The following is a 26,694-nucleotide window of genomic DNA, read 5'->3' on the forward strand; positions in this document are numbered from 1 at the left end:
AAAATAACCGGACAGGAGAAAGCTGCAGATACAAAAGATGAATAACCCAAACTGAGCTAAAAGCATGCACTCAATTAACCTTCAGAGACTTTCAGTTGTTAGGCTGGACTTTGTGCAACCAGCTTGAACCTATTCCAATCAAACAATTTAAATGGCCAACCAATAGTTTCTCATCACAAAAAAAGCAAAACATATGTAAAATATAAGCAAAAGCTAAGAAAAATAATTTTACATGGGTTTTTTTTATAACAAATAAAATAGTCTTTCAAATGTCATACTATCTATTTTTTATTGTCACCTAAGCATTTTGTTAATTCATTAAAAACAAATTTTGTGTAGAAGTTTAACACGTTCTTAAGTTTCATGTGATTTTTCATTTTTCTTTCAAACATCTCATATATTATGTAATACTCTATTAATATAAATAAAAGATTAAGAAATATGAAAATAAATTCATATTTAATACTGTATAATTTTTTTCTATGTCTTTAAAATATTTAATGAGTTTTTAATTTATAAATTAATAAAATATAAAATTAATAGACTTTATATATTAAAATTGAATAGAATGACACATGTCAGCTTTCAAATTTTGGATTTTGTTAAAAACCTTACTTTATTATTAAGATATGTAACTGAAAAAATCTCACGCGATGTGTGGGGGAAATGAATGTAGTAAGCTTACAAATACATTCATTAAAAATTAGCATAAAAATTATGACTAAGACATATTAATTGTAAACTAAAAATCTATTAGGCTTTACAAATTATTATCTAAAACTAAATTTTTATATATTACAAATTTATCAAAACAATCAAAAAGAAACAAATTACAATATGGATATACTATAAATCTTGAATTTTTTTTCAATTTATAAAAATTACATGCAAAATTTCTCTAACTGTTAGATTTCAAATTTTGGATATGTATATATTATATTATTGTAGTATGTGTGTAAATTGTAAATATTGCAATAGATTTGACATTGTGAGATTGACAATGTTTTGATATTTGTGAGATTAACATATATAAATATGGATACATTGATATTTATTAAATAATCTATATTTAATTACTATTTATTCTATTATTGAACAGTATGGTGAGTAATTGTTAATATATATATATATATATATACTTGTGGAATTATATACAGAAATTGTTAATATATATATATATATATATATTTGTAATTTGTTAGTGTATATATATATATATATACAGAGATGTGGTTCCCAAGATGTATCAGATGTGCTGTGATGGAGAAGGTTGGATAGATCTGCATTGGGAACAAATTCATAGACGAGCATAGGAACTTGGGTTTCCAAGTACCTTGACGATGTTTCTGTAATTAATCTGAGAGAGAATCATAAGCTCGTTGATGAATTGTTCTAGATTGTTTTCATCAATAGCTTTAGACTTCTTAACCGCCACGATTCTACCGTCTAGAAGCATGCCCTTGTAAACGGTTCCCCAACCACCTTGTCCAAGCACCTTGTTGGTGCTAAAGCCTTCAGTAGCATTGTCTAAGTCCGTGGAGGAGAAGATTGTTGTCCTCTGAATGTTGTCTGCTTTCAAATGAAGTTGTTGTTGTAGGAGGAGGCCACCATTACGTTTGAAGAACAGCTGGTTTTGCTTGATCTTCATCTGTCTCTTAAACAAGATGTATACCTAGAAGGTCAATCCAACCACCAATAACATGCCAAGGCTAGTAAAATCACTTAAAAAATGCACAAAAGAGAAAAATTAGATGAAGAATTATCTAACAGAAGCTGTAGGATCAAAGATTATAATTTGGTGTTTTGTTTCTGGTAAGAGGTTGCGTAGAGTTAGATTGACTTAAAAAAACAAAAAGATTGTTGTTCTTTCCGTGAGATGTCAGTGGATTTTCTATGGAAATGATCTAATAGACACAGTAGAATTATAGGTTTTTTGATTCTGTTAAGATGCTCTAGGACTAAAAAAGAAAAAGATTGTGAAACTATCCATGAGAGCATCATACTTCAGGGTAAAAGGTTAACCAGTAAGGACTTTTACCTTTCAAAGGCACATGATTTATCTAACCTAAGTGATAACACCAAATTTATAGACATAATTCTTCAACAAATGTAGAATTGGAAATTAGCATAATAAGCACATAAATATGACCAACTGTATCATTTTTCTCCATTGAAAAATTGAAGCAAGTGACAAGAGATTAACAAACCTAAAATCCATTTTAAGACCAGAGATTTTCCTTTGAGAGACTAAACTAATGCAAAAAAAAAAAAAAAAAAACTAATGCAAAACTAATTTTACAGCAAAACTAAAATCCATCAAACATATAGGCTATGAATGACAATAGAGTTTTTATTGGTTTTATTTTTTAGATTTTGGTTTTCGGATTTTTGGTTTTTGTTGTATATTTAAAAATTAATAAATCAAAAATTCAAAAATAAAAATATTACGTTGAAAATAAAGGTTTTCCACAAAACCCTCAAAATTATGGTTTTTAGTTTTTATTAGAAATTTGGAAAAACCCACTTAAAAACTAGTTTTCCGAAATTTTAGAGAATCCAATTTTTTTTTAATTCTTGAATGGTTAAAAATAGATTTTCAACAAAATCAAAAACTAAAATCCACTTAAAAACTAGTAATCATTCAAGGCCATATACTCTTATTGCCTCTGATATAGAGTTTAATGCTATAACTTATATATATATGGATGGACTAAAAACAAATTTTGTACATTTTATTTTGTAATTGAATTACAAAAAATAGTTTGTATTGATGCTTTGTTGTTTGTAACTTTCCATCATTATTATAATATTTGTAACTTTCCATCATTATTATAATATTTGTAACTTTAAAAATCTCACGTGATGTGTGTAGGTGAAATGAATGTAGTAAACATACAATATGTTATAACTAATATATATTGAAATATATTTGTTATTTAAAAATACATTCAATTATAATTAGCATACATAAGATATGTTAATTGTAAACTAGAAATCTATTAGGCTTTATGAATTATTATCTAAATCAAAATACATTCAATTATAATTAGCATAAATAAGATATGTTAATTGTAAACTAGAAATCTATTAGGCTTTATGAATTATTATCTAAATCAAAACGATCAAAAGAAACAAATTACAATATGGATATACTATAAACCTTGAATTTTATTTAAATAATTCAACATTTCTTTAACTGTTAGACTTCAAATTTGAATTTGTATATATTATATTGAATGTGTGTAAATTGTAAGATTAGATTCGATGTGAGATGAACAATGTTTGATTAATTTGTGAGATTAACATATATGAATATTGATATATAGATATTAATTGATATTTATGAAAGAACTCTGAATACTTATACAATCAATATTTACATTATTTACTATTTGGTTAAAATAAAAGTATATAAATTCATATTGATGTATTTATTATATAGTAAATGTAAATTTTAAACGTAGAATGTAACAACTTACAACAAAAAAATTAATACATATACATTATACACTTACCGGTTAATTAAAAATTACATATTGGTTAAAAGGTTATGTTGAGTTAATTGATCAAATAAAAAAAATCTGAATTTCTATTAATTGATATAAATTAATATTAAATTGACATAAGTTCCACCAGTGACATCGATGAAAATCATATATTTTGTAGACTTTATACACTTTTTTAAAAAATTGTCTTATTAATAACAAAACAAAACAAATAAATAATAATAATAATCTCTCAGATGTTTAAGATATAAAAACACACAAATTTCGATAATTTATTTTTCTTTCCAAAACAAAAATATTATTTATGTATTAATTTAAAGCAAATTTAACCAATCGTAAAAGATACGGTAGGATATAAATGCTTACAAGTTGTCAAATTCATTTATATTTACATTAAAAACTTGCAAAACATCGGATAAAATATAAAACAAAAAAAAATTAAAAAGAAATGTCAAAAATATCCTACATATTGAGAAAAAATGGAATAATAATAAATTAGAGAGTTTCGGGTCGGGGCTCCGACAATGTTTAATGGTCGGTCACTTTGAAAGAAAAACAAAAAAAAATAAAATCAAAAGCCCGTTTGCATTTTTTTGAAACTTCAATGACGGATGAGAAGGAGATCATTGATGACTATAGCTCAGATGAGGAAGACGAAGAAGACGATGATGATGATGATGTCGATGGCGAGAGTAGCAACGAAGAAGACGACGATGAAGAAGAAGAAGAAGAAGAAGAAGAAGAAGAAGAAGATGATCGGAGTTTGAGGTATTTTGCTTATTTTCGCTGTGATCTAATTTCTCAGATTTGATTCGTTAGTATTTGATCGGTTCTGGGTTTGTTCGATTCAGTGGAGACGATAGTGAATTGAGCGAAGATGATTCTACTGATTCCAATTCGGATTATGATGACGACGACGATGACGATGAAGAAGATGAGGAAGAGGAAGAAGACTCTCTTGTTGATAAAGTCACTCGCCTATTCAAAGGTTTCTTTTATCAATTTAGGGGTTTTTTATAAATCTTGATTCGTTCACACTTGCTTCGACTTAGGGTTTATGAATCTTTGATTGATTAATAAATTAGGTTATCATTGAAATTGGAATTGGAATCATTCTAAATTTGTATAAGAATTGGGAATGTTGTTGCTACATATCTTAAGCTTGTGTCACTAAAATCTCTCTGTTTGGATTTGGTTTTTAGGGAAACAAGATTGAGACTCATAAACATTTCTTAGCTGAAGAAAGCTTTCTTAAGGTAATCAAAACCGAGTACTATTAGCCCAAGCATAGCACTTTTGGGTTTGATATGTGTTATGACTTGAATCTATCTACTATCTGAATTCTTTCTTTCTTTGTGATCCTTTATGTATCTCAGGGTAAAAGATAGGAGCAAAGAAGCAGTTTATCAAAGATCATCTTTTGCAAAGGTAAACTAAATCATGTATTGTTTTCTCTATACATGCCTCTTATGTTAATATGCCGGAGATGTTGAAATTTTGTTTTACAAAGGGAGATTTTTTTTGTTCTGTTTTACACTTATATCAGCTTCAGTCAGAGAGTTTAAAGATTTTTATAATGCCTTTCCCCCAAAGACGATTTGTAAACTCTTGTTTCGATTACTCACAAGTACAAAAATTTATCTTTCATATAACCAATATGTGTATGAATACCGGTATGTATGTTTTTTGTGGTGGCATGTTATAAGTCACTGTTCCTGGTCTAGTTTCGCTTCTTCATGCTAAGAACACAATGTTAGCTCAAGTGTTTAGTCAAAGAACTCTCAATGTGTTCTTGATCAACACTAATCAGTACTCTCTTCTGTTTTTTCATTCAAAAGAGGTAAGAAAGCTACAAGACTCCTTAATGAGATTCTCTTGACGACTTGACCATCATGAAAGTTTCACTCTCTTGAGTGAAAGAAAAAATGGACCCCGAAACATAGAGTAGTTCCTTGACGTGACAACACTTAAAAGGACGATTGTTTCTAATTTTACCTTTTTAAGGGGGTCCCTTTTTATTTTGTGATCGGATCTTATGTCCATTCACATGACTTGTCGGTTCTTCTTGTGTCTCCAATTCGAACACGAAGTCACTTGTACCTTTTCAAATTTAACGCCACATAAAATAAAAAGTTCAAGCCTTAGCCGACAAAACCAAATCATCATCTCAAAAGTCACGCAAACTAAAAACCAAAATCAAACTATTTAGAGAGATAAGAGATTGATAGATCATTCACACCAATCATTAACAAACCCTTTAAAATACTTACTTACATTCCAAACACAAGAATATGAATACATATATATATATATGGCTCAAAGAACATTGAATAAAAATCAGAAACCCGAAAAATCAAATCACAATTTAAAAGTACTAGCTAGCTAGTATCTTGTGGTTGATGGTCGGATGTCAAGTTCATGGGTCCAAGCTCTTCGGTCTTGGACATGGAGGTACCAATATGTTTGAGCCAATACATCAGGATCCATTCCCATCACTCCCGAGCTTTCTCCTTCTCCTTCTCCATCTTCGCCTCCTACGTTCAATGATTGGTTCGCGACCATTCCTCGAGGAGGGATGTTTATTATTTCTCTGAAAAATACATTTTCATGAGACTTTATTTATGAAAATACTTATTCAGACGCTTAAATGTGTCAGTACTAGTGTGGACCGTTGTGGACTTGTGGGGGACTCGATTAAAGTTCATCCTCTTTCATCTTTGACCATTAATATGAAGAAGATAAAGATATAGTAGAGGCTAAGGAATCATATATAAATTGGTTTCCATTTGCTAGAAAAAAAAAAACTAAAGAAATAAGAAATGGAGTCACAAAATGTATTTGCGATTTTAGGATAAAATTATGTATTTACGATTCTAAAAATAATTCTTTTTTTATTCTTTAGTTGAGGTAAGAATCTTGTCGGTTTGGATCAGAATCTTGCCGTTTGTGGAAGCTATAAAAAGTTAAAAGAGCCTTTTTCGGACAGATATTTTGTGGTCTAGATTCATTTCTTATAATTTAAAATGGAATATTATGATTGCATAATTTGCGTACCGTGGAGGTCCAACCACACCGTCGATGATAACATGAGCCACATGTATTCCAAAAGCTTGATATTCTTTTGCTAAGCATTGAGACAGTGCCCTCAACGCAAATTTCCCACAGCCTGTTCCGATTCCAAATATATATATATATATATATATATATATATATATATATATATATATATATTTTTAGTGATCATACCTATTTTTTTTTTGCGAATACTAAAAGAATCAGATTCTAAAAATTGTGAGGATATTACATAGTTCGGAGAAACCAGCAACGCCATTCAAAGACGCCGAGCAACCGGTGAAAAGTATAGTTCCTTTCCCTTTCTCCATCATCCCGGGAATAACCTTTTGGTACCATATCATAAAATCAAATGAACAACTTACAAAAATAGAAAAATATTAAAATAACTTTTTAAAAAAGTCAAAATAACTCAATAGTATTACTTTTACCCTTCAGCTTCCTGATAAATTCAATGATACTATAAAAATAATCTTATTTATTGTAACAGAAAAAAAAAATCTAGGAAAAAGTGTTTTTTAATTACTAACTGGATAAATTATGGATCAAAACATATCTATCATGTGTTCTAGGGGTTTTAGGCCATGATTACCAAGAGCAAGTCTTCAATAACAAAATAACGATAAAATTCAGAGAGATACGTGAGTTTATAATAAAACACATTGTTCGTATATAATAATAGTGCATGCGATTTCAAGAAATGGTCACCTGTTGTGCGCAAAGGAATGCAGCAAAGACTGAGACGGAGATAGAAGTTTGGAAAGATTGAAAAGGAATGTGGGTGAAAGAAGTTGGATGGTGACTTGTGTAGGAAGAAGAAGAATGATAAGCATTGTACACTAAAACGTCCACGAACCCTAACGACAACACTCCTTCGAAGGCTTCTCTTACGCTTCTTGGATCCGCACAATCAATTCTTATAGCAAACACTTGCGCTTTCTTTTCTCTGGCTATCTCTTCTGCTACTCGAGATAACCTACCTGCACAATGGACCCGACCATATATATCAAGAGAGTGACAAAGTGTTCGTTATCCAAAAAAAAAAAAAAAAAAAAAAAACTAAAATAGAGTGTTATATTTACATTTAGTAGCGACGGTAAGTGCACTGTTTTGTGATCAATCTTAGCTGATTGCCAAGACTAGTAATTATTTTATATAAGAGAAGGAACGAAGAGAAAAAGATAAATATTTAGACGGATGAAGAAAATTAAAATCTATTTATTATTAGTTAGAATCGAATGGAAAATAAATATTTCCATCACCGAACATAATGAAAAAGTGTCATTGCTTCCTTTACTTTTTTTGTGTAGAACAAAACAAAAAATATTTCAACCTAATTAAATAAGTTTTTACTGAACTATTCATAATAAATTAAAAACTGAATATTTCTACTATCTACACTGAAAAAATTACACTATTATGTCTTACTAAATTGAGTGGTGATGATGTATAAACCCAAAATCTAAAATAAAACTGAAATTGGATATGTGTGATGTGTGAACATGTTAGCCGCATTAATATACTCGTAAAATCCAGCGAGAACAAATAGCACTAAAATATCTCATTTTGCAAAGAAAATTGCCGCAATTCTTTATCTTCTTTGGTACATATATAATGGAGAAGAAAATTTATGTGGGCACATATATATATATATATATATATATAAAAGAAGCATAAGTATACATGGAAACATGCGTTGTTTATGTGTATACGTGTATGAATAGGCGGAGGGAGATATGGATAAAAAAGAAAAGCAAAAACCAAAATTTAAAAGAGAGAGAGAAAGGAATCAAACCGAGATCACGGGAGAGAATCGCGACGGTGTAGCCTTCATGAGCAAACTTCCGAGCGATGGAGCGGCCAAGCTTTGGACCGACGCCTACCACCGCCGCTATGCCTTTGCCGCCGGAGCTCGAACTCCCTACGTTTCTCATCATCGATCTTTTATGATACTTCCTTTCTCCACCTTCGTCTCTTTATATGTACTAGCTACTTCTCTTTGGATTGTGGATAAAAATTATGAAAGGTATGAGAGTAAACAAGGAAATATAGATTAGTTATATAGTTGTCGACGTAAGCTACCCCCCTTAACCTAGGCCAGTAGTCTCTAAGCTCTCTTTGTTTCTCTATTTAATAAGAAGAGACGGAGAAATTTTCTTGTGGACTAGATAATTTTTGGTTATACACCTTTCTTTGTCATTTATATATCATAAAAGTTTCATCTACTTTAATAACAGCAATAATAAATATAACAATGCAATGATATAGCAATTAGTATATAATTATATTGTACACCTTTGTCAATTATATATATATATAGATATGTGTTCTAGGTGAAAAAGATGGTGTCCAATGGATAGTGTGGTTCTTAGACAAAGAGACATGTCATGTGGAAGGAATTGTAGCAATAATTTGTTCTTACTTGTTAGACTCTAAAGATGTTTCGAAAAGACTTATATAAGGTGGGCTTTTCTGAATTAAGTTTGAGGATTCTATCTATTGGTCAATATAAGTGCTCGAATGTCACCATATGCGAATTTTTCATTTGCACTTTTTTTTTATTCGGTCGTTCCAAACGGTTTATTATTATAGAAAAGTATAGACGACCAATTTTGTGAATATTATTACTAAGGAAAATGTATGAAAGAACTATAGTTAAAAAATCTGATGTAATGTTAAAATGTGGTCTATCTGATGGCTATGATATGATAATACTGATATATACAAAAATATTTCAAAGACGTTTTTAAACATTTTAAAGGATCCAGTATTTCTAATATTAGAAATGAAGAAAATTCATGGAGAAGATAACAATTTTAATAAATAGGTTGACCCATTTGCTCTCCTTTTACGGGGAATGTTATTATGAGATTTTTTCCCTTTTGATTTTGTATATAGATTTGGCTTTTATTTTTGTCTTGCAAGTTGGTCATTTTGCTTGACCCCTTTCCTCTTCTGTCTACAGCTCATCAGCATATCAAACAAATACATACATGATACATCTGTATTATTTCATCCGAAGTTTCTAGATACATGCATGCATATCCGTATATATAATTTAGTTTTCGATGTTAACACACGTGATACTGCCGATGACATTACTCATACTTTTGGAAGTAAATGAATTACATATTTACATCTACTCTTGATCAACATTACTCTTTTTCTTTGTCTGTATAGATTAACATTAATCAAAGATCATCCTATGATTGATATCAGATAATGTATTATATGTGATTGTGAATGTGAGAATGTGAATAGTGTGAATGGTAAGATTGTATAGGTTCTTTGCAACAACAAAAGAAGATTCTTGCAAATATGGGAGAGATAAACTTGGAATAAATACATATGAATTAATAAATGGAAGAAAAAAAGCACTAACAAATACAAATATTAAGTTTATCCAATATGTATTTGGGACCAGATATTGATATTGGGAACTGAGTAACCCATATCATCCATGATTGGTCCAATCTTCACAAATCTTTCCTCCATTCTCTTTTTATATATAACCCTCTTCGATCACTTTAGTTTGAAACATATATGAATACGAGTATATATATTTTATTTGATATAACAATATAACATTTATGCATTTTATGATCGAGTCTTTTAGTCAAGTCGATTTTATCAAAGTTATTCAATAAAATAGTAAGTCTACACTTAAACATAGATCAAATCATTTATTTACAAAAGTTAAAAACAGTTGTTAGCCGTATATACAACCTAATGAAATAAGATAAGATAATAATGTCAGGTCATTCTCATCATATTCTCGTTTTTTAGAACTCTTTTTTAGTTAACAAAAAAAGAGAGAGCGAAAGTGTTTTTTCTTCGGATTCCTATCGCACCGTCACCAAAAAACCAAATTTATTTAACGTGTTCTAGAGAGGTGTGGCCGTGTGGGGATGAAGTCAATACCAAACATTAATACAAGAGGTCCCAAAAGGAGTTGGTGAGTAGCTTGCTATGGTTGAAATTAGAAATACATTTCAGAATATGTTTCTATATTATGTAAACTAGGATGTCGGCCATCTGTTACCGTACGGGAAAATGAAAACTTGAAATGACTAACATTATTAATTTTATATTTTGAGTGAAAAAATTATGGTAATTCTTTAACTGTATAATATAAAAGTTATAAATAATGACTAAGATGAATCAACCAAATTAGTTAAATAAAATATTTCTTGTATATTTAAAAATGAAAAAATGATTCAGTGACAATTAAAGAATAATGTTAAAGATATATAAATCTAGGTTTACTGAATCATACTCAAATAATCAATTTTGAAAGATATTCATATAAAACAATTAAATCATTATTCTATCAAAATTTATAAAAATATAATAAACGAATCAGGGAGAAAGAGTTCGCTGCAACTGCAACCAACCAAATTGAATAAAAAGATATATCTATGAAAAATTAGAAATCACAATTAATTATCTAAATTAATACTTGGAAGAGATGATCAATAAGAGTTAGATGGAAAACGACACAAACAAAAGTTAGATGAATGAATGAATAAATAAAACAATCCAAATTTTTTAACAAAGATGAGTGAATCAATGTTGATTAATAAATTGAAAAAAATAATACTCAGAATTTTATAATTTGGAGGTGTTAAACAATACTCAAAGAACAAAAAAATTTTTCAAGGTTCATAAATATATATATATATATATATATATATATATATAAACAAAGAGGTGTGAAACAAAAATGTGCGAAAACTAACAAATGTGAACATTGAAAGCTGAGAGCACGATGAAAAAACATAATTGTTGGATCAAAATATTGCAACTTTTAAGATTATTAACAAACCTAAACAGTTAGATGAGATAATAAAAATAATCTCATCCGTTATATCTAAATTGAACCCTAAAAGTGAGTTTACTATAATATATAAACATATAAATCTATGAAAAATTAGAAATCACAATCAATTACCTAGATTAATATTTGGAAGAGATGATCGATGTAGGTATAAATGGAAAACGACACCAAACAAAAGTTAGATGAACGAATCAATAAATAAAACAATCCAAATTTTAACTAAGATGAGTGAATCATGTTGATTAATAAATTAAAAAAATAATACTCACAATTTAAAAACCTTGGAGGTGTGAAATAATACTCAAAGAACATAAACTCTTTTCAAAGTCCATAAAAATCTATATATATATATAAACAAAAAGGTGTGAAAACAAAGAAGTCTAAAACAAAAAGGTGTGAAACAAAAAGGTGTGAAAGCTAACAAGTGCAAATATTGAAAGTTAGGGATACGACGAAAAAACACAATTGTTGGATCAAAACATTGCAACTTTATACAAACAAAGAGGTGTAAAACAAATTGGTGTGAAAACTAATGGGTGCCAATATGGAAAGCTGGGGTGCCACGAAAAAACATAATTGTTGGACCGAAACTTTGCAATTTTTAAGATCATTAACAAAGGTTGAGATCATTAATAATTCTCAAAGAACAAAATCTTTTCCAAGTCCATAAAAATCTGTATATATATAAAAACAAAGAGGTGTGAAAACATAGAGGTATGATAACATAGAGGTGTGACACGAAAATGAGTAAAACTTAATAGGTGTAATTTTTAAAAGATCGGGGTACGACAAAGAAACACGAATATTTGGAAAAAAAACTTGCAACTGTTGGGATCATTAATAACTTTAAACCATTAGATAAAAATAATATAAACAATCTCATCCATTAGATTAAAGTTGACTCCTAAAGTGGGTTTATTATTATATATATAGATACTTCTCCAATCCCCTATATAATAAAAAGGAAGTAAACAATATTGTTTCGTAGACATGTATATAATTTTTATAAGTTGGTTACAAATAGGTTATAGATTAAGTTTTATATTATTTGTATAGTCTGGATTTATTGTTTCCAAAAATCTTAAAGAGAATATTCTAAAGAATTATTTGATATCATCTAACTTACCATATTAATTTTTTTAATTAAATTATTCATCAAATAAAATCTTTTGATATCTAACTTAACATATTAATTTGTTAATTATTATTATAATTCACCTCTCATTTTTATATATGAGTCTATTTTGTGAAACAAATAAATTATCATATTATTTATTATAATTAAAAAAATAGTTTTATTTTCGGATATACCATAAGCTGAATTTTTAAAAACAAATATAAATGATTCAATCTATAAAATATTCGATTTTATTAATATTATTCTATAAAAATAATATCTATTGAATTAAAAATTTTACTGAGTAACAGGTCAAAATTTGAATATTTAAATTCAATTTCATACTTTTTGTTGAATTTTTTAATTTTATATAATATAATAAACTTTAAATAATTTATTTTGAAATATTTTAATATAATTGAAAGTTGATATTAAAGTTAGAAACTATAAACACTCTAAATTGGTTTGTTATAGCAATGTCAATAATATTTCACCATAATATGAAAGAATTTAAAAAAACCAAGTATATTAAAACAAAAAGTATAAAAATATATTAAATTAATCATAATATAATAACTCGCTTTTTAAAAACCAAATTCACAACATTATGTCTTATAATGACATTCAAGTCATGAGGTAGAATATACATTGTTGAAATAACTTCACGTACATAAACTAATACAACATATTAAAATATTATTTTAAAATAGAAAATATACAAAATTTTGTATAAAATAAAATTTAACCAGTGTTATAGCACAGGTACTTATCTAGAATCATTAACAATATAAAACTTACAAAATAATTGTCTTTTTCAAGTCATCATATTTAGCATATGATTTTATTTCATAATATTTTATCCAAAAAAATTTTTAAAAATAATCACATAAATTATATTTTATAAAAAAATTACAATATAAATAAAATAAATTTCAACCGTGCTCTAGTTATTGCAATTATATTAGTAGATATTTCATGTATAAGTATGTAACTAAAGTGTCAGGCTCATCTCAATTGATAAAGCCGCACGTTTACGAACTTCATGGATGATACGGTAAAAGCCCACACACACTGCCCTATTATATGTTTTGTTAACCTATATAGCCCATAATCTTAAATTGGCAAAAGTAGTTTAAGTATTGGAATCAGAAAATACCAACAAAACTTATCCCCGTAATTTCAGGCGGATCTACGAGCATGCAATTAAAATTGAGAATATATTTGTAACAGAAGAGATAATTAAGTTATAACTAAAAAATAATTTATTAATTAAACGACGAACAAATCAAGTAGCTGTCCATGAGAAATGGACAAAACAAAAACCCTAACATAACTTTAAAATATAAGAAAAAAACAAAACAAAACGGAAGACGTGCTTAGTTCTTGGCGTGCTTGATGTGACAAGAATATTGAAGGAGGGGAGCAAAGAAATGACTCTTAAACATCATCTGAAGATGGCTGTGACACCTCTTGTCCATATTCACAACGATCTCACAACACTCTTTGTCCAATGCGAAATCGTTCTCCGCCCAACTCGAAAATATTTGCGAGAAACATTTCTCGTTCGTTTTCGATCCACCTTTGGACAAACACTTCTCTAACTCACCCGATTGAGTCACGAGAAGAGACTCGAAAGGAGGACTCGGAAGTCCCGGGATGTTAGGTAGTCCCGGGATTATTGGCATTCCCGGGATACCAGGGATGTTTGGTATTCCAGGGATTTTAGGGATGTTAGGGAACGAGCCTGGAGGTGAAGGAGGAGCGTTGGGGTCTGAGGAGGAGGAACAAGCCCAACCAACCTTAGATTCACCGAAGTTGCCATTGTGGTTGGCTAGATCGGACGGCATAGGCCATGGTTTCTTTCCGACGGTAAGGTTTGGGAGAGAGACAAGGCATAGTAGAGCTACAATGATCATGACGCTCTTCATGGCTAAGGCGATGGAACACAAAGATTTTTTTATGAGCGTATAAAGAAAAATGAGTGAGAATGTATGGATTCGTATATATAGACCTTTTTATTATTTTATTTTAAAGTAATATATATATATATGAAGATGAAGATGGAATTTGTATATATATACTACGAAAATGTTGTAGCAGTTATAATCTTTAAAAACTGAATTGTTGCAACCATTATCTCGTGTTTGTATAATTAATAAAAATATTTCAAAATGATGTTTTCTCAACGATCAATATGAATAAAATCAAATAAAAGATTGTAAGGTGATTTAATTTGCCATAAGGATAAGGTTTATTAGGGAAATTTGTCAGCTAAATTTTTTTTTACAAGTCACAAGTAATAAAGAAAAGAAACATTCAAAATTACTTCGTCTTCCCGAATATTCTATAAAATCCAACAAGAAGATCCAACTCTGTTGATTAGAGAGTTTTATGCTTACAGTTTAATTAAGAGTTATAAATTATAATCCGATAACAACAGAAAGAGAGATTGTACCGAGATCGTTATATATATGAGACAACAATTTGCTTTTTCCTAATTATCTTTTAAAGTCCGAAAATCTTTATCTTTATACGATCTCACGTAAACTGAATGTGATTGTATTTATTGGTAAATAAACTTTCTTTATTATTTGCTGACTTAACATAAATCAAGAACAAGAACAACCTTTATCTAAGAGAAAACATATCAAGAAACTAGTTGGTGCAAAAAAGACGTGATGTGAATCATCAAATAACGCCGTCGCATTATTTTTCATGTTGACAATAAGATTGCAATACAATAATTATTTTACTCCACTGGACTCCACATATTTCTAAGGCCGTGTCGACTTGTGATCCTCAAAATTTGGATGAGATTTGTTGTCGAAGTGTTCGAAAGTCAGAATATCTGCTATGACAAATTAAAGGATGATATTATGGATCCCAAACTGGACAAATATTAACTTAAGCTAGACTACATCTCAAAGCCAAACCCGGAGGCCACACCTTAAAATGGTCGTCTTATGTATATATCATAGCGAACTTACTCTCTGGTGTTGTCATGGTTATATTATGCCATCATTTTGTTCGCCGTAGTACGTGCTATATACGTAATGCTGCCTTTAAAACAAATGTATTAGAAAAGTGTCCATGCAGCCGTCTATGTGTCAGCTTACGGGTCAGACGACTAGACGAGAGCATACACCATGACGATAAATTTTTTAGACGTTAAAATTTGTTATCATGCAATATAGTTGTCTTCAGCGGTTCTAAGTGGTAAGAAAAGGATACTGAGGACGTACAGCCGTTGCGATGGGAGAGAGAGAGGCACTTTCTTAGTCCGATTTGTATTCAAATTATTTTGGTAAATGTTGTTTAATTATTTTTTATCTTTGTTGGAATTTATCCCCAAGTTTGAATAATTACTTTTATTTTGGTAAATAATTTAGGTGATTTGCGATAAAGTAAACAAAAAAGTTTAATTATACTGAGTATATTAAAATATAAAAAAGTCACGAATAAAAAGGAAAAGAAACGTTCAAATCGTAATCTATTTCGTCTTCTTAATTATTCTTTCCCAGAATATTCGATTAAATTTCACAACTAGAAGATCACGCTCTTCTGATTGTAGAATAGGTCTTTTTATTGAGGACCTGATATACTTTAAAAAAAACGGATGTAACCAAAAAAGTGATTGCGTCGAAATCGATATGATACAACAGTTTCCTATCTTTCCTAACGATCTTTTCGATCAAGTCCAAAAAATCATTTTCTAAACCATCTCACCGTTCGTCGTGAATCTTTTGAGATTAATGCAATTGAATCTTTTGGTGACTGATTTTTTTTTCTTTATTATTTGCAAACACAAGCAACAAAAAGAAAAAGAAAGAGATTCATTAATTAAACTTTGACAAAAGATCGTTCATTAGATATGAACGGCAACCAATATTGCATGACTAAACGAACCAAAACAAGAAATAAATTATCAAAGAAGAAAAACCCTAATTAATCAAGAAAAAACAGACAAACTAGCATGTAACATGGCAAGTGTAACGAACAAGAGGAACAAAGAATGGATCATTGAAGAATCCCCAAGCGACATCGTCGCATTCATTTTTCATGTTGACAACAAGGTTGCAACAATAGTCACTAACACGGAACAACCTCGTGAAGTAACTGGCTTCCATCTGCATCCGACACATCCCAACAGGTCCCATGTTTCTCCAACAGCTGGAGATGTATTCCCATGGATTCTGATTATGATGATGGCTACTCGGAGGTGGATTTGATGGAGATGACGAGTGATCATCACTTGGTGGGTGAGATGGAGACTTCTTGGGCGCTGGAGGTGGAAGAGACGGTGTTGAAGGCGTAGATGGGGACTTCTTGGGCGTTGGAGGTGGAAGAGACGGTGTTGAAGGCGTAGATGGAGTCTTCTTGGGTGCTGGAGGTGGTGTTGAAGGCGTAGAGGGAGACTTCTTCGGCGTTGGAGGTGGAAGAGACGGTGTTGGTGGCGGTGGAGATTTTTTAGGAGCTGGAGGCGGAGGAGACGGTGTTGGTGGCGGTGGAGACTTTTTGGGAGCTGGAGGTGAAGGGGAAGGTGTTGATGGAGTTGAAGGTGTTGATGGTACTGTCGGAAACGGCGTTGATGGAGAAATAGAAATAGCTGGAGCAGATCCATTGCTATAAGTACATTTCCACACTTTGGAATCTCCATAGCTGATACTATGGAGAGTGTTCAAAAACGTCATCTCGTTTCTGGAGACTTTTGACGGATGTGGCCATCCTCCTTCGTTCGGCCAATATTTTCCGACGGTTGTGGTCGGAAAAGCGACAAGGCAGAGGAGAGCTGCCAATAAAAGGACGATGGAGGTTTTCATCGTTTAAGGGAAAGAAAGGAAAATTTGTGATGAGTGTGTATTTAGAAAATGGCCATAACGAGAGACGACTATATCAGTTTATATATATAAGGATTTAACCTTTTTTATTTAATTTTTTTAGGTTAAAAAATATAACGAAGATCGTTTAACAAATGTTTTTTTTTTTTTTTTTGTCAACAGTCTTTTGTAAATATTATCTCTTCAAAATTCGAAAAGAAATTTCTTAAAGTGAAAAAAAAAAAAAAAAAAGACTTTATCAAAGAACTATTAAAGCCCATTTAGGCCCATTTATTAAAATTTGGAGGGTGTTAAACAACGGCGTCGTTTACTAGTTAGAGAAAGGACCACCCGAAAGACCCGAAGCGGAAAGAGAGATCCGAACAACCCGACCCAAAAATTTGACATTTTTTTTTGGTTCGATGTTCGTCTTCGTCGTCTACCTTTTTTCAACCGGTTAAATAAATCTATTGATTATTCTGATCTTCTTCCCGTTCGATCTCACTCTGTTTTCTAAAAAACCTTCGTGTGTTAAGCATCAGATTTGAAGAAGCAAATTGATGAACTCGTGATCTCTATACGGATCTAAGAGGAGCAGGTAAAAGCAAAAATGAACAGTTGAAGCTATCAACGAATTTTCCAATTTTGAAAATTTCTCAGATCAGTAATCTTTGTTATATCAGCTTCTCTCGTTCTCTTGATCGATCTAAATCGTAATTGCGACGATTATGAACTGGACTTTGTCTTTCAGGAGTTATGGAGTGGGCTACGGTGCAGCATCTGGATCTACGCCACGTTGGCCGCGGTGTGAGCAAGCCGCTGCAACCTCATACGGCGGCGTTTCATCCGACTCAGGCTGTAATCGCTGTTGCCGTTGGCTCTCACATCATGGGTATAGATATCTCCGCGATTAATTATGAAGTTTCATAGTTGTGATGTTTCGATGTTGAATGAAAGACCTATTGGTTTGCAGAATTTGATGCATTGACGGGGTGTAAGATCGCATCCATTGACATTGGATCTCCAGCTGTTAAAATGTTGTATAGTCCTACTAGCAGCAATGCTGTTGTTGCCATTCTTGAGGTTAATCTCTTCAAAATGCTATATAGAGATTTGGAATACTAGTTTTAGCTTTGGTGATCAGCGTTTTTTTTAACTGATTTAATGTTTGTGGATCGTTTAGGATTGTACAATTAGGTCATGTGATTTTGAGACGGAGCAGACTTGTGTCTTGCATTCACCGGAGAAGAGGAGTGAGCACATTTCCTCGGATACAGAAGTTCATCTTGCTGTTACGCCACTCCAACCTGTTGTGTTTTTTGGATTCCCAAAAAGAATGAGTGTTACAGGTTTGGTTAATCGTTTCTTAGTTTTATTATATTTAGGTGTACGAGTGGGTGTTATTTTTCTGATTTCCTTTTTATTATTCTTTGTTGTAGTTGTTGGAACTGTTGAAGGTGGAAGAGCTCCAACAAAGATTAAGACAGACCTGAAGAAACCAATTGTCAACATTGCTTGTCACCCTCGGCTTCCTGTCCTGGTATGATATAACATCCTCATTTTTCCATCTTGGTGAGTGGAATCTGACTTTGTTGTATATATGGTTAACTTCTTTGTTCAACGTTGTGTCGTTTCAGTATGTAGCATATGCAGAGGGGTTGATACGAGCTTATAACATTCATACTTATGCTGTTCATTATACATTACAGCGTGAGTATAGGAGGATCTCATATATCTCATTGTCTTTATTCTTTTCACCTGGTTTATCCTGAGCGATAGCTACCACTTAAACCAGTTCTTTGTTATCCTCGCAGTTGATAATACTATTAAACTCATTGGCGCTAGTTCGTTTGCTTTTCACCCAACACTAGAATGGATTTTTGTTGGAGATAGGAGGGGTACACTTTTAGCATGGGATGTTTCAACTGAAAGACCTAACATGATTGGAATGTAAGTCATTTTTCGTTGTGATATTGCTGTCCCTTTTTTTTTTCTCATAATAATTCGTTCCTGTTTGTTTTATATTGGAACAACTGCAGAACTCAAGTGGGTTCGCAACCCATTACTTCTATTTCCTGGCTTCCTATGTTGCGTGTACTTGTCACTGTGTCCAAGGATGGATCTCTTCAAGTGTGGAAGACACGGGTTATAATCAATCCCAACAGGCCTTCAACACAAACAAACTTTTTTGAGCCTGCTGGTAAGTCTGTTGTCTCTTAAAGAGGAGATGTCTTTCCTCATTTCCATTATTTGGTTTGGAAACTTTGATTACGCATTGTAGCACTATCCTTTTTATTGTTTTTCTTTTCAGCTATGGAATCGATAGACATTCCTAGAATTCTCTCTCAACAGGGTGGGGAAGCTGTTTACCCTTTACCACGAATCAAAACTATAGAAGTTCACCCAAAGCTGAACTTAGCAGCTTTGATTTTTGCAGTTAAGAATATTCATTTAACTTCCTATTGGCATTCCTCGCTTAAGTAGAAGTGTGGGTTCTGTCTTTGACATACTGGATTTTTATACAGAACATGGCGGGTAATGAAAACACTCAAAATCGAGCAGCTCAGACTAGGGAAGGAAGGAAGCAGCTCTTTGCAGTTCTGCAAAGTGCTAGGGGATCTTCAGGTGAACACAAATTTTATTTGAACATAACAAGTGATACTCTTCTTAAGCTGTATGGATGTGTCTCTTGAGAGTCGCCAATCTTCTGTTAACAACAAGGGTTGTGGGTTCGGCCAGAGATGTTTGGTGTCAATATCCTGGTTTCTAACATTTGAAGTGATTAACAGCTTCTGTTCTAAAGGAAAAGCTTTCATCGATGGGTTCCTCTGGAATTTTAGCCGAGCATCAACTCCAAGCTCTGCTACAAGAGCATCATCACAAGGGGTAGGTGGATATTCTCATGCAATTAGGGTTGGAAATTTCGTAAAAAAAATTTCTATCATGTGGTGTGAATATGCCGTGAATTCCTTACCGAATGACTCACGCTTTTCATATTTCATCTGCTTCATTCACTCTATTACTTTTCTGCAGCCAGAGTCAGCTAACAATTTCAGATATTGCACGGAAGGCGTTTTTGTACAGTGTATGACTGTTTTACCTTCTTTCTTAGACATTATGTTTGTTTTATTATTAGGAATTATTTTTAGCTAAGTCCATGACTTAATCCTTACAGCATTTTATGGAGGGCCATGCCAAAACTGCACCAATATCAAGGTTACCCCTTATTACCGTCGTGGATACAAAGGATCAACTTAAAGACATTCCTGTTTGCCAGGCATGTAACTGTTGTTTAGAGCTTATTTTCTGTAATATCTGTTTTAGGCCTAACTGATTTGATTATTGACAGCCATTTCATTTGGAGCTGAATTTCTTCAATAAGCCAAATAGAGTTCTACATTATCCTATTAGAGCCTTTTATATCGAGGGCCTTAACCTCATGGCACACAATCTCTGTTCTGGAACGGACAACATCTACAAGAAGCTGTACACATCGGTATTATCTGATATCATGTGATCGCATTTCAATTACTGGTTTCCTTTTACTTAAAGTACCTTTTTTTTGTTCCAGATTCCCGGAAATGTAGAATATCATTCGAAGCACATTGTTTACAGTCGTAAAAGGCACCTCTTTCTGGTTGTCTTTGAATTCAGTGGTGCTACGAATGAAGTTGTGCTTTACTGGGAAAATACAGGTTCTCAGCTGCCTAATAGCAAAGGAAGCACTGCTAAAGGTTTGTCTAAACATTGGATTCCCTTGCTACTCTTAAAAGAACTTTCTATCCTGCCTTAGAATTTGTAGTTTTTGAAAACAGTAAGTGGTATCATACTGCATCCAATCATTTAGATATACCAGAGGTACAATGTATGCTATAAAACAGTTGGTGGTCTTTCTACTGAGATAGATGCTAGGGTCTACTGCTGTTTACCCTAGAGACTAACAATCAAGGATGCTGAAGGTTTCAATAAGTTTTCTATTGACTTGAAAGAGATGCAAGATTAGAATTATTTAAGGCGTTCATCCTTTTCGTTTTCCTGTGTCTCTGAATGTGTAAACGAACAAGAGAGGACTAACCTCAAAGCTTACCTTTTGTTATGCAGGTTGTGATGCTGCCTTTATTGGCCCAAATGACGATCAATTTGCAATTCTTGACGAGGATAAGACAGGACTGTCTATGTATATCCTCCCAAAACTTACCACAATAGAAGAGAATGAGAAGAATCTATTATCTGAAGAGAAGCAAACCAAGGAGACGAATGTTTCTGGAATTCAGGGTCCACAACAATTCTTGTTTGAGACAGAAGTCGATCGTGTTTTTTCCACACCGATAGGTGTTGCATCAGATAAACTCATTCTTGAAAATTACTTATCAATGGGACCATGCCATCGCTAACTGATGTCTCTTTAAATTACAGAGTCCACTCTGATGTTTGCTTGTAATGGAACCCAAATTGGGTTGGCAAAGTTGTTTCAGGGCTATCGTCTCTCAGCTTCAGATGGTCATTATATTTCAACACAAGGCGAGGGACGAAAGTCCATCAAGTTGAAGAAACATGAAATAGCTCTTCAGGTATGAAAATCCCTACAAAACATGAATGTTCTCCTGATTGCTGGTACAGGCAGACTGCAACATCTGTTATTACTCGTACTGTTTACTAGTAGTGTAATAGTTCCGTAGAATTCTCGGCCAAATAAACTTTTGATATTTAGTTTCTGATTCTGTGACCAGCCCAGTAAATGCAGTCGTATTATTCCTTACCCTTTGATGTGGCTTACACCTGGCCAGTTATCTTTTAAAGTAAAATTATCTCGTTCAGAACTTAATAATAACAGGAAAATGACTCGTCGTGTTGGTGTTAGCTGTTCTATTGCCGTAAATAATTGATTAATTCGAGAGGGGTCAATGATATAATTGTTCCTGAAATTTTGGTCAATCAACTTTTGTATTATGTAGAAATTTTTAGAATTTTTTTTAGATCCCCAAAGTATTCTTTCCCCCTGAATTAGTTCTATTGTTGTCTCAAAATGTACAGGTTCAATGGCAAGAAACACCTCGAGGATATGTCGCAGGGATATTAACAACCCAAAGGGTGCTGATGGTGTCTGCAGATTTTGATATATTGGCAAGCAGTTCGACAAAACATGATAGAGGACTACCATCAATATCCTGATTAAACTATCTATCTTTCCTTTCAATCATGCGCATTATATGTTAACGCTATTTATTTTTATGCTCATTGATAATTTGAAAACCTTAACTTATGCGAACTTTAGATCTCTTCTATGGGTTGGGCCTGCCTTACTCTTTTCTACAACAACTGCTGTGTGTTTACTTGGCTGGGATGGCAAAGTTAGGACCATTCTTTCTATAAGTACACCGTATGCAGGTAAGCATATCTTGGTTCTCTATATGTTTAAGGTGATTTTCTGTATTTCATTCTCTTAAAGTTATCCTCTTCAACGCAGCCTTAGTTGGTGCCTTGAATGACCGCCTATTGCTTGCTAATCCCACTGATATAAGTCCGAAGCAGAAAAAGGGGATTGAAATCAAGAGCTGTCTTGTTGGGCTACTTGAACCGCTTTTAATCGGATTTTCTACAATGCAACAAACATTTGAACAGAAAATAGACCTTTCTGAAATAATGTATCAAATAACAACAAGGTTACACCCCTTTCCCTTTTTTCTTCTCTTACACGTTTAAAATTTGTTATATGTATATATAATGTCCGATGTCGATACTTTGGAATTGGTGTGCAGGATATACATCGATGAGTTTTTTTTGTCTCTTTCCTAGCTATCTTTGTTGGCCCCATCCCATGCTAACTATATTAGCTTCTTTATTATATTTTTATATATTGGATGCAGGTTTGATAGTTTGCGAATTACTCCAAAATCTCTTGATATTCTTGCCAGAAGCACTCCAGTATGTGGAGATCTCGCTGTATCACTAGCTCAAGCAGGCCCTCAATTCAACCAGGTGAGTCGAGTTGGTAGATTTTATGACCAGAACTCTCACCCAGAAGATGTGTTATTAATTAAACTGTTTCAAGAAAATTAGGTATTGCGTTGTGCATATGCGATAAACGCTCTTCGGTTCTCCACGGCATTGTCGGTTTTAAAGGACGAGTTCTTGCGTTCTAGAGACTATCCAAAATGTCCTCCAACTTCTCTTTTGTTCCAGAGGTTCCGGCAGCTCGGATATGCCTGTATCAAGTAAGTAAACTTTCCGTGCAGGACATATGTAGCATCTAAAAAATATAGTTAGTTACTGTTGGACGGCCTATTCAACCTCATTTTCTGTCGAACTAATATATGTGGGAGTTTTAGGGCATCATGAACTGGACCTTGAAAAGTTAATCTCAAGTGTATCTTTTTACCGCCTCCCCAGTCACTATCTATAGTTAGTTGGAACTTAGATATAACACTTCTTGATCCTTGTACCTACATTTCATCTCTATGCTAGTTTCTCATGGAAATGTTTCTGGCAAGGTTCAGTTATCTAACTACTTTGGACATTTGGTACTGTAGATATGGTCAATTTGATAGCGCAAAGGAAACTTTTGAAGTAATAGCCGACTACGAGAGCATGCTAGATCTTTTCATATGCCACCTCAACCCTAGTGCTATGCGTCGTCTTGCCCAGAAATTGGAAGAAGAAAGCGGAGATCCCGAGTTGAGACGATATTGTGAAAGGATTTTACGAGTACGGTCTACAGGATGGACCCAGGGAATTTTTGCTAATTTTGCAGCTGAGAGTATGGTTCCAAAAGGACCAGAATGGGGTGGTGGCAACTGGGAAATCAAGACTCCAACCGACATGAAGAGCATACCTAAGTGGGAGCTTGCTGGGGAAGTAATGCCATATATGAAGAACGAAGATGGAACCATCCCCTCAATAGTAGCTGATCATATTGGTGTATACTTGGGATGTGTCAAAGGTAGAGTTAATGTTGTGGAAATTAAAGAAGACAGCTTAGTTTCTAAACCTGGAGGGCTTAGTTTGTTGGGTAAACCTGTATCGGATAAACCTTTGGCACTTCCTGCTGGTGAATCCAGTTCGTTGATGGGTCTGGAATCCCTTGGAAAACAAAACGTAGCTGATGAACAGGCAAAGGCTGCTGAGGAATTCAAGAAAACAATGTATGGTGCTGCTGGTGATGGCAGCAGCAGTGACGAGGAAGGTGTGCCAAAAACTAAGAAGCTGCAAATTAGAATACGAGAAAAGCCAACATCCACCACTGTGGACGTCAATAAGCTTAAAGAAGCTGCTAAAACATTTAAACTCGGAGATGGGCTAGGCTTAGGAATGAGTAGAACAAAATCAATTAGTGCTGGATCCCAGGATTTGGGTCAGATATTAAGCCAGCCTTCTTCCTCAACAGCTGCAACTACAGCTGCTCCGAGTTCTGCATCTGCTCCTGTTGATCCTTTCGCGATGGGCTCATGGACACAGCAACCTCAACCAGTTTCTCAACCACCTCCATCTGGTGTAGCCGCGCCAATACCGGAAGACTTTTTCCAAAACACAATCCCATCGGTTGAGGTTGCCAAGACATTGCCTCCTCCTGGCACTTATCTTTCGAAAATGGATCAAGCTGCTCAAGCTGCACAGGGTGTTTCAAATCAAGCAAATAATACTCCTCTGCCTGATATTGGTCTTCCCGATGGTGGCGTTCCTCAACAGTATCCTCAACAGGCAAGTCAACAACCGGGTGCTCCATTTCAGACTGTTGGACTTCCTGATGGTGGTGTTCCTCAACAGTATCCTGGTCAGACCCAGGGGCCAAACCAGGTTCCGGTTTCTACACAGCCTCTTGACCTGAGCGTTCTTGGAGTTCCAAATACCGGTGATTCTGGGAAGCCTCCTGGACAGCCTCAATCGCCTCCTGCATCAGTTCGTCCTGGACAGGTAAATGTGTATTTGATTTGTCCTATGTGTTTGCATGCAACTCAACTTGCCAATGTCCTGAAATTACATTCTAGATACAATGCGACACAGAAATCTCACTGTTGCTTTCTCCCCTATGATTACTACTCTCAGGTTCCACGTGGAGCTGCAGCTCCGATTTGTTTCAAGACTGGACTTGCCCATCTCGAACAAAACCAGCTTCCAGATGCACTTTCTTGCTTCGACGAAGCATTCTTGGCTCTGGCTAAAGATCAATCACGTGGAGCAGATATCAAAGCTCAAGCCACTATTTGTGCTCAATACAAGATAGCCGTAACTCTCCTTCGGGTAACTAACTCTCATATATCTCCCTCTTAATAGAAAGTAAAAAGTTCTGCTCGAAAAGATAGAATCATCTTATCAATGTTTCTTTCTCCTCTCTCCCATTTGCAGGAAATCTTGAGGCTACAAAGAGTCCAAGGCGCGAGCGCATTAAGCGCAAAGGACGAAATGGCTAGACTTTCAAGGCATCTTGCTTCCCTGCCACTACTAGCAAAGCACCGCATAAACTGCATACGCACTGCAATCAAAAGAAACATGGAAGTCCAAAACTATGGCTACTCGAAGCAGATGCTGGAACTTCTTTTATCAAAGGCACCAGCGAGCAAGCAAGAAGAACTAAGAGGACTAGTCGATCTCTGTGTCCAGAGAGGCACATCGAACAAATCCATCGACCCTCTCGAAGATCCTTCTCAGTTATGCTCAGCTACGCTCAGCAGGTTATCAACTATTGGATACGATGTTTGTGATCTATGTGGTGCGAAGTTTGCTGCTCTTTCTTCACCCGGTTGTATCATTTGTGGTATGGGAAGCATTAAACGGTCTGATGCACTCGCTGGACCGGCACCTGTATCCACACCGTTCGGCTAAAGGTTATAAACGTTATCACAGTTGATTCAATTAACATCAAGCAAATTTCAAACTAGTTATTACATGTTAGAACTATTCATCGATTTTGTGGGGTTTGTTTTCTGTTCATTCGTGTGTATATGATTTGATTATTTGTATCTGTTTATTTTCCATACGTGGCTAATACAATTTGTAACGTCACTCTTCTTTGCCCACCAGGTTATCTTTCATTTTCTTTTGTTCAATTTTACGTCATATGTACTCTCTCAATTTTATGAAGTACTGGCAAACAAAAAGAACAAAGCTGTTTTTTTACCTAATATGTAAATCTTTAGACCTTGCTTGACAACAACAAAAAAGGAAATCTTTAGATTTTTAGACCTCAAATCTCAAGTTTTGTTGTCCCGGAAGCTCTTATCTAATGTATTAATAAATCTGAACGTACTTATTGAGAGAGAAATTCACTTGCTTTTGAACTCTAATTTACCTCATGGTAGGCAGCAAATATTAAGAAGCTCATCATTGATGATCATGATCTATTCAGTA

General features: G+C 33.4%; 5 protein-coding genes across 5 annotated transcripts; 2 read left to right on the forward strand and 3 right to left on the reverse strand.

Annotated features, from left to right (window-relative positions):
* Positions 1-4,003: 4,003 nt before the first annotated feature.
* On the forward strand, positions 4,004-5,158 carry LOC104780880 (uncharacterized). Its single transcript, XM_010505421.3, has 4 exons — positions 4,004-4,274; positions 4,358-4,494; positions 4,709-4,762; positions 4,883-5,158. The coding sequence occupies exons 1-3, from the start codon at positions 4,111-4,113 to the stop codon at positions 4,720-4,722; spliced, it is 315 nt and encodes a 104-aa protein (XP_010503723.1). The 5' UTR covers positions 4,004-4,110; the 3' UTR covers positions 4,723-4,762; positions 4,883-5,158.
* Positions 5,159-5,710: 552 nt separating this feature from the next.
* Positions 5,711-8,880, reverse strand: LOC104780881 (uncharacterized). Its single transcript, XM_010505422.2, has 5 exons — positions 8,374-8,880; positions 7,287-7,558; positions 6,811-6,904; positions 6,561-6,672; positions 5,711-6,096 (listed from the first exon to the last, which is right to left on the reverse strand). The coding sequence occupies exons 1-5, from the start codon at positions 8,513-8,515 to the stop codon at positions 5,889-5,891; spliced, it is 828 nt and encodes a 275-aa protein (XP_010503724.1). The 5' UTR covers positions 8,516-8,880; the 3' UTR covers positions 5,711-5,888.
* Positions 8,881-13,771: 4,891 nt separating this feature from the next.
* On the reverse strand, positions 13,772-14,496 carry LOC104780883 (uncharacterized). Its single transcript, XM_010505423.2, has one exon. It carries the CDS (start codon positions 14,458-14,460, stop codon positions 13,909-13,911), a length of 552 nt encoding a protein of 183 aa, XP_010503725.1. The 5' UTR covers positions 14,461-14,496; the 3' UTR covers positions 13,772-13,908.
* Positions 14,497-16,348: 1,852 nt separating this feature from the next.
* Positions 16,349-17,402, reverse strand: LOC104780884 (uncharacterized). The gene has a single exon (XM_010505424.2). The coding sequence runs from the start codon at positions 17,350-17,352 to the stop codon at positions 16,501-16,503; it is 852 nt and encodes a 283-aa protein (XP_010503726.1). The 5' UTR covers positions 17,353-17,402; the 3' UTR covers positions 16,349-16,500.
* Positions 17,403-17,692: 290 nt separating this feature from the next.
* LOC104783985 (uncharacterized) lies at positions 17,693-26,393 on the forward strand. Its single transcript, XM_087510477.1, has 25 exons — positions 17,693-17,947; positions 18,101-18,241; positions 18,323-18,432; positions 18,533-18,698; positions 18,789-18,889; positions 18,987-19,059; positions 19,164-19,299; positions 19,389-19,549; positions 19,661-19,785; positions 19,875-19,974; positions 20,139-20,235; positions 20,383-20,434; positions 20,525-20,626; positions 20,699-20,845; positions 20,921-21,083; positions 21,451-21,681; positions 21,766-21,920; positions 22,384-22,512; positions 22,620-22,737; positions 22,817-23,012; positions 23,217-23,328; positions 23,410-23,564; positions 23,880-25,260; positions 25,393-25,587; positions 25,693-26,393. Exons 2-25 carry the CDS (start codon positions 18,106-18,108, stop codon positions 26,167-26,169), a joined length of 4,818 nt encoding a protein of 1,605 aa, XP_087366603.1. The 5' UTR covers positions 17,693-17,947; positions 18,101-18,105; the 3' UTR covers positions 26,170-26,393.
* The last annotated feature ends 301 nt before the right edge of the window (positions 26,394-26,694 follow it).

Source organism: Camelina sativa, chromosome 4 (genome assembly GCF_030686135.1).
Source record: "Camelina sativa cultivar CO46 ecotype springtype chromosome 4, ASM3068613v1".
Classification (NCBI taxonomy): Eukaryota; Viridiplantae; Streptophyta; class Magnoliopsida; order Brassicales; family Brassicaceae; genus Camelina; species Camelina sativa.

What these genes read in the sequence shown, in the direction of transcription:
- LOC104780880 (XM_010505421.3), top strand. Translation starts at nt 4,111, where the DNA reads ATGACGGATGAGAAGGAGATCATTGATGACTATAGCTCAGATGAGGAA. An exon ending in GAAGATGATCGGAGTTTGAG is followed by an intron (nt 4,275 to 4,357) that starts GTATTTTGCTTA and finishes TGTTCGATTCAG; the next exon opens with TGGAGACGATAGTGAATTGA.
- LOC104780881 (XM_010505422.2), bottom strand. Translation starts at nt 8,515, where the DNA reads ATGATGAGAAACGTAGGGAGTTCGAGCTCCGGCGGCAAAGGCATAGCG. An exon ending in TGCTGGTTTCTCCGAACTAT is followed by an intron (nt 6,673 to 6,810) that starts GTAATATCCTCA and finishes GAATCGGAACAG; the next exon opens with GCTGTGGGAAATTTGCGTTG. An exon ending in GGTGTGGTTGGACCTCCACG is followed by an intron (nt 6,097 to 6,560) that starts GTACGCAAATTA and finishes TGTATTTTTCAG; the next exon opens with AGAAATAATAAACATCCCTC.
- LOC104780883 (XM_010505423.2), bottom strand. Translation starts at nt 14,460, where the DNA reads ATGAAGAGCGTCATGATCATTGTAGCTCTACTATGCCTTGTCTCTCTC.
- LOC104780884 (XM_010505424.2), bottom strand. Translation starts at nt 17,352, where the DNA reads ATGAAAACCTCCATCGTCCTTTTATTGGCAGCTCTCCTCTGCCTTGTC.
- LOC104783985 (XM_087510477.1), top strand. Translation starts at nt 18,106, where the DNA reads ATGGAGTGGGCTACGGTGCAGCATCTGGATCTACGCCACGTTGGCCGC. An exon ending in CGTTGGCTCTCACATCATGG is followed by an intron (nt 18,242 to 18,322) that starts GTATAGATATCT and finishes ATTGGTTTGCAG; the next exon opens with AATTTGATGCATTGACGGGG. An exon ending in TAGCCGTAACTCTCCTTCGG is followed by an intron (nt 25,588 to 25,692) that starts GTAACTAACTCT and finishes TCCCATTTGCAG; the next exon opens with GAAATCTTGAGGCTACAAAG.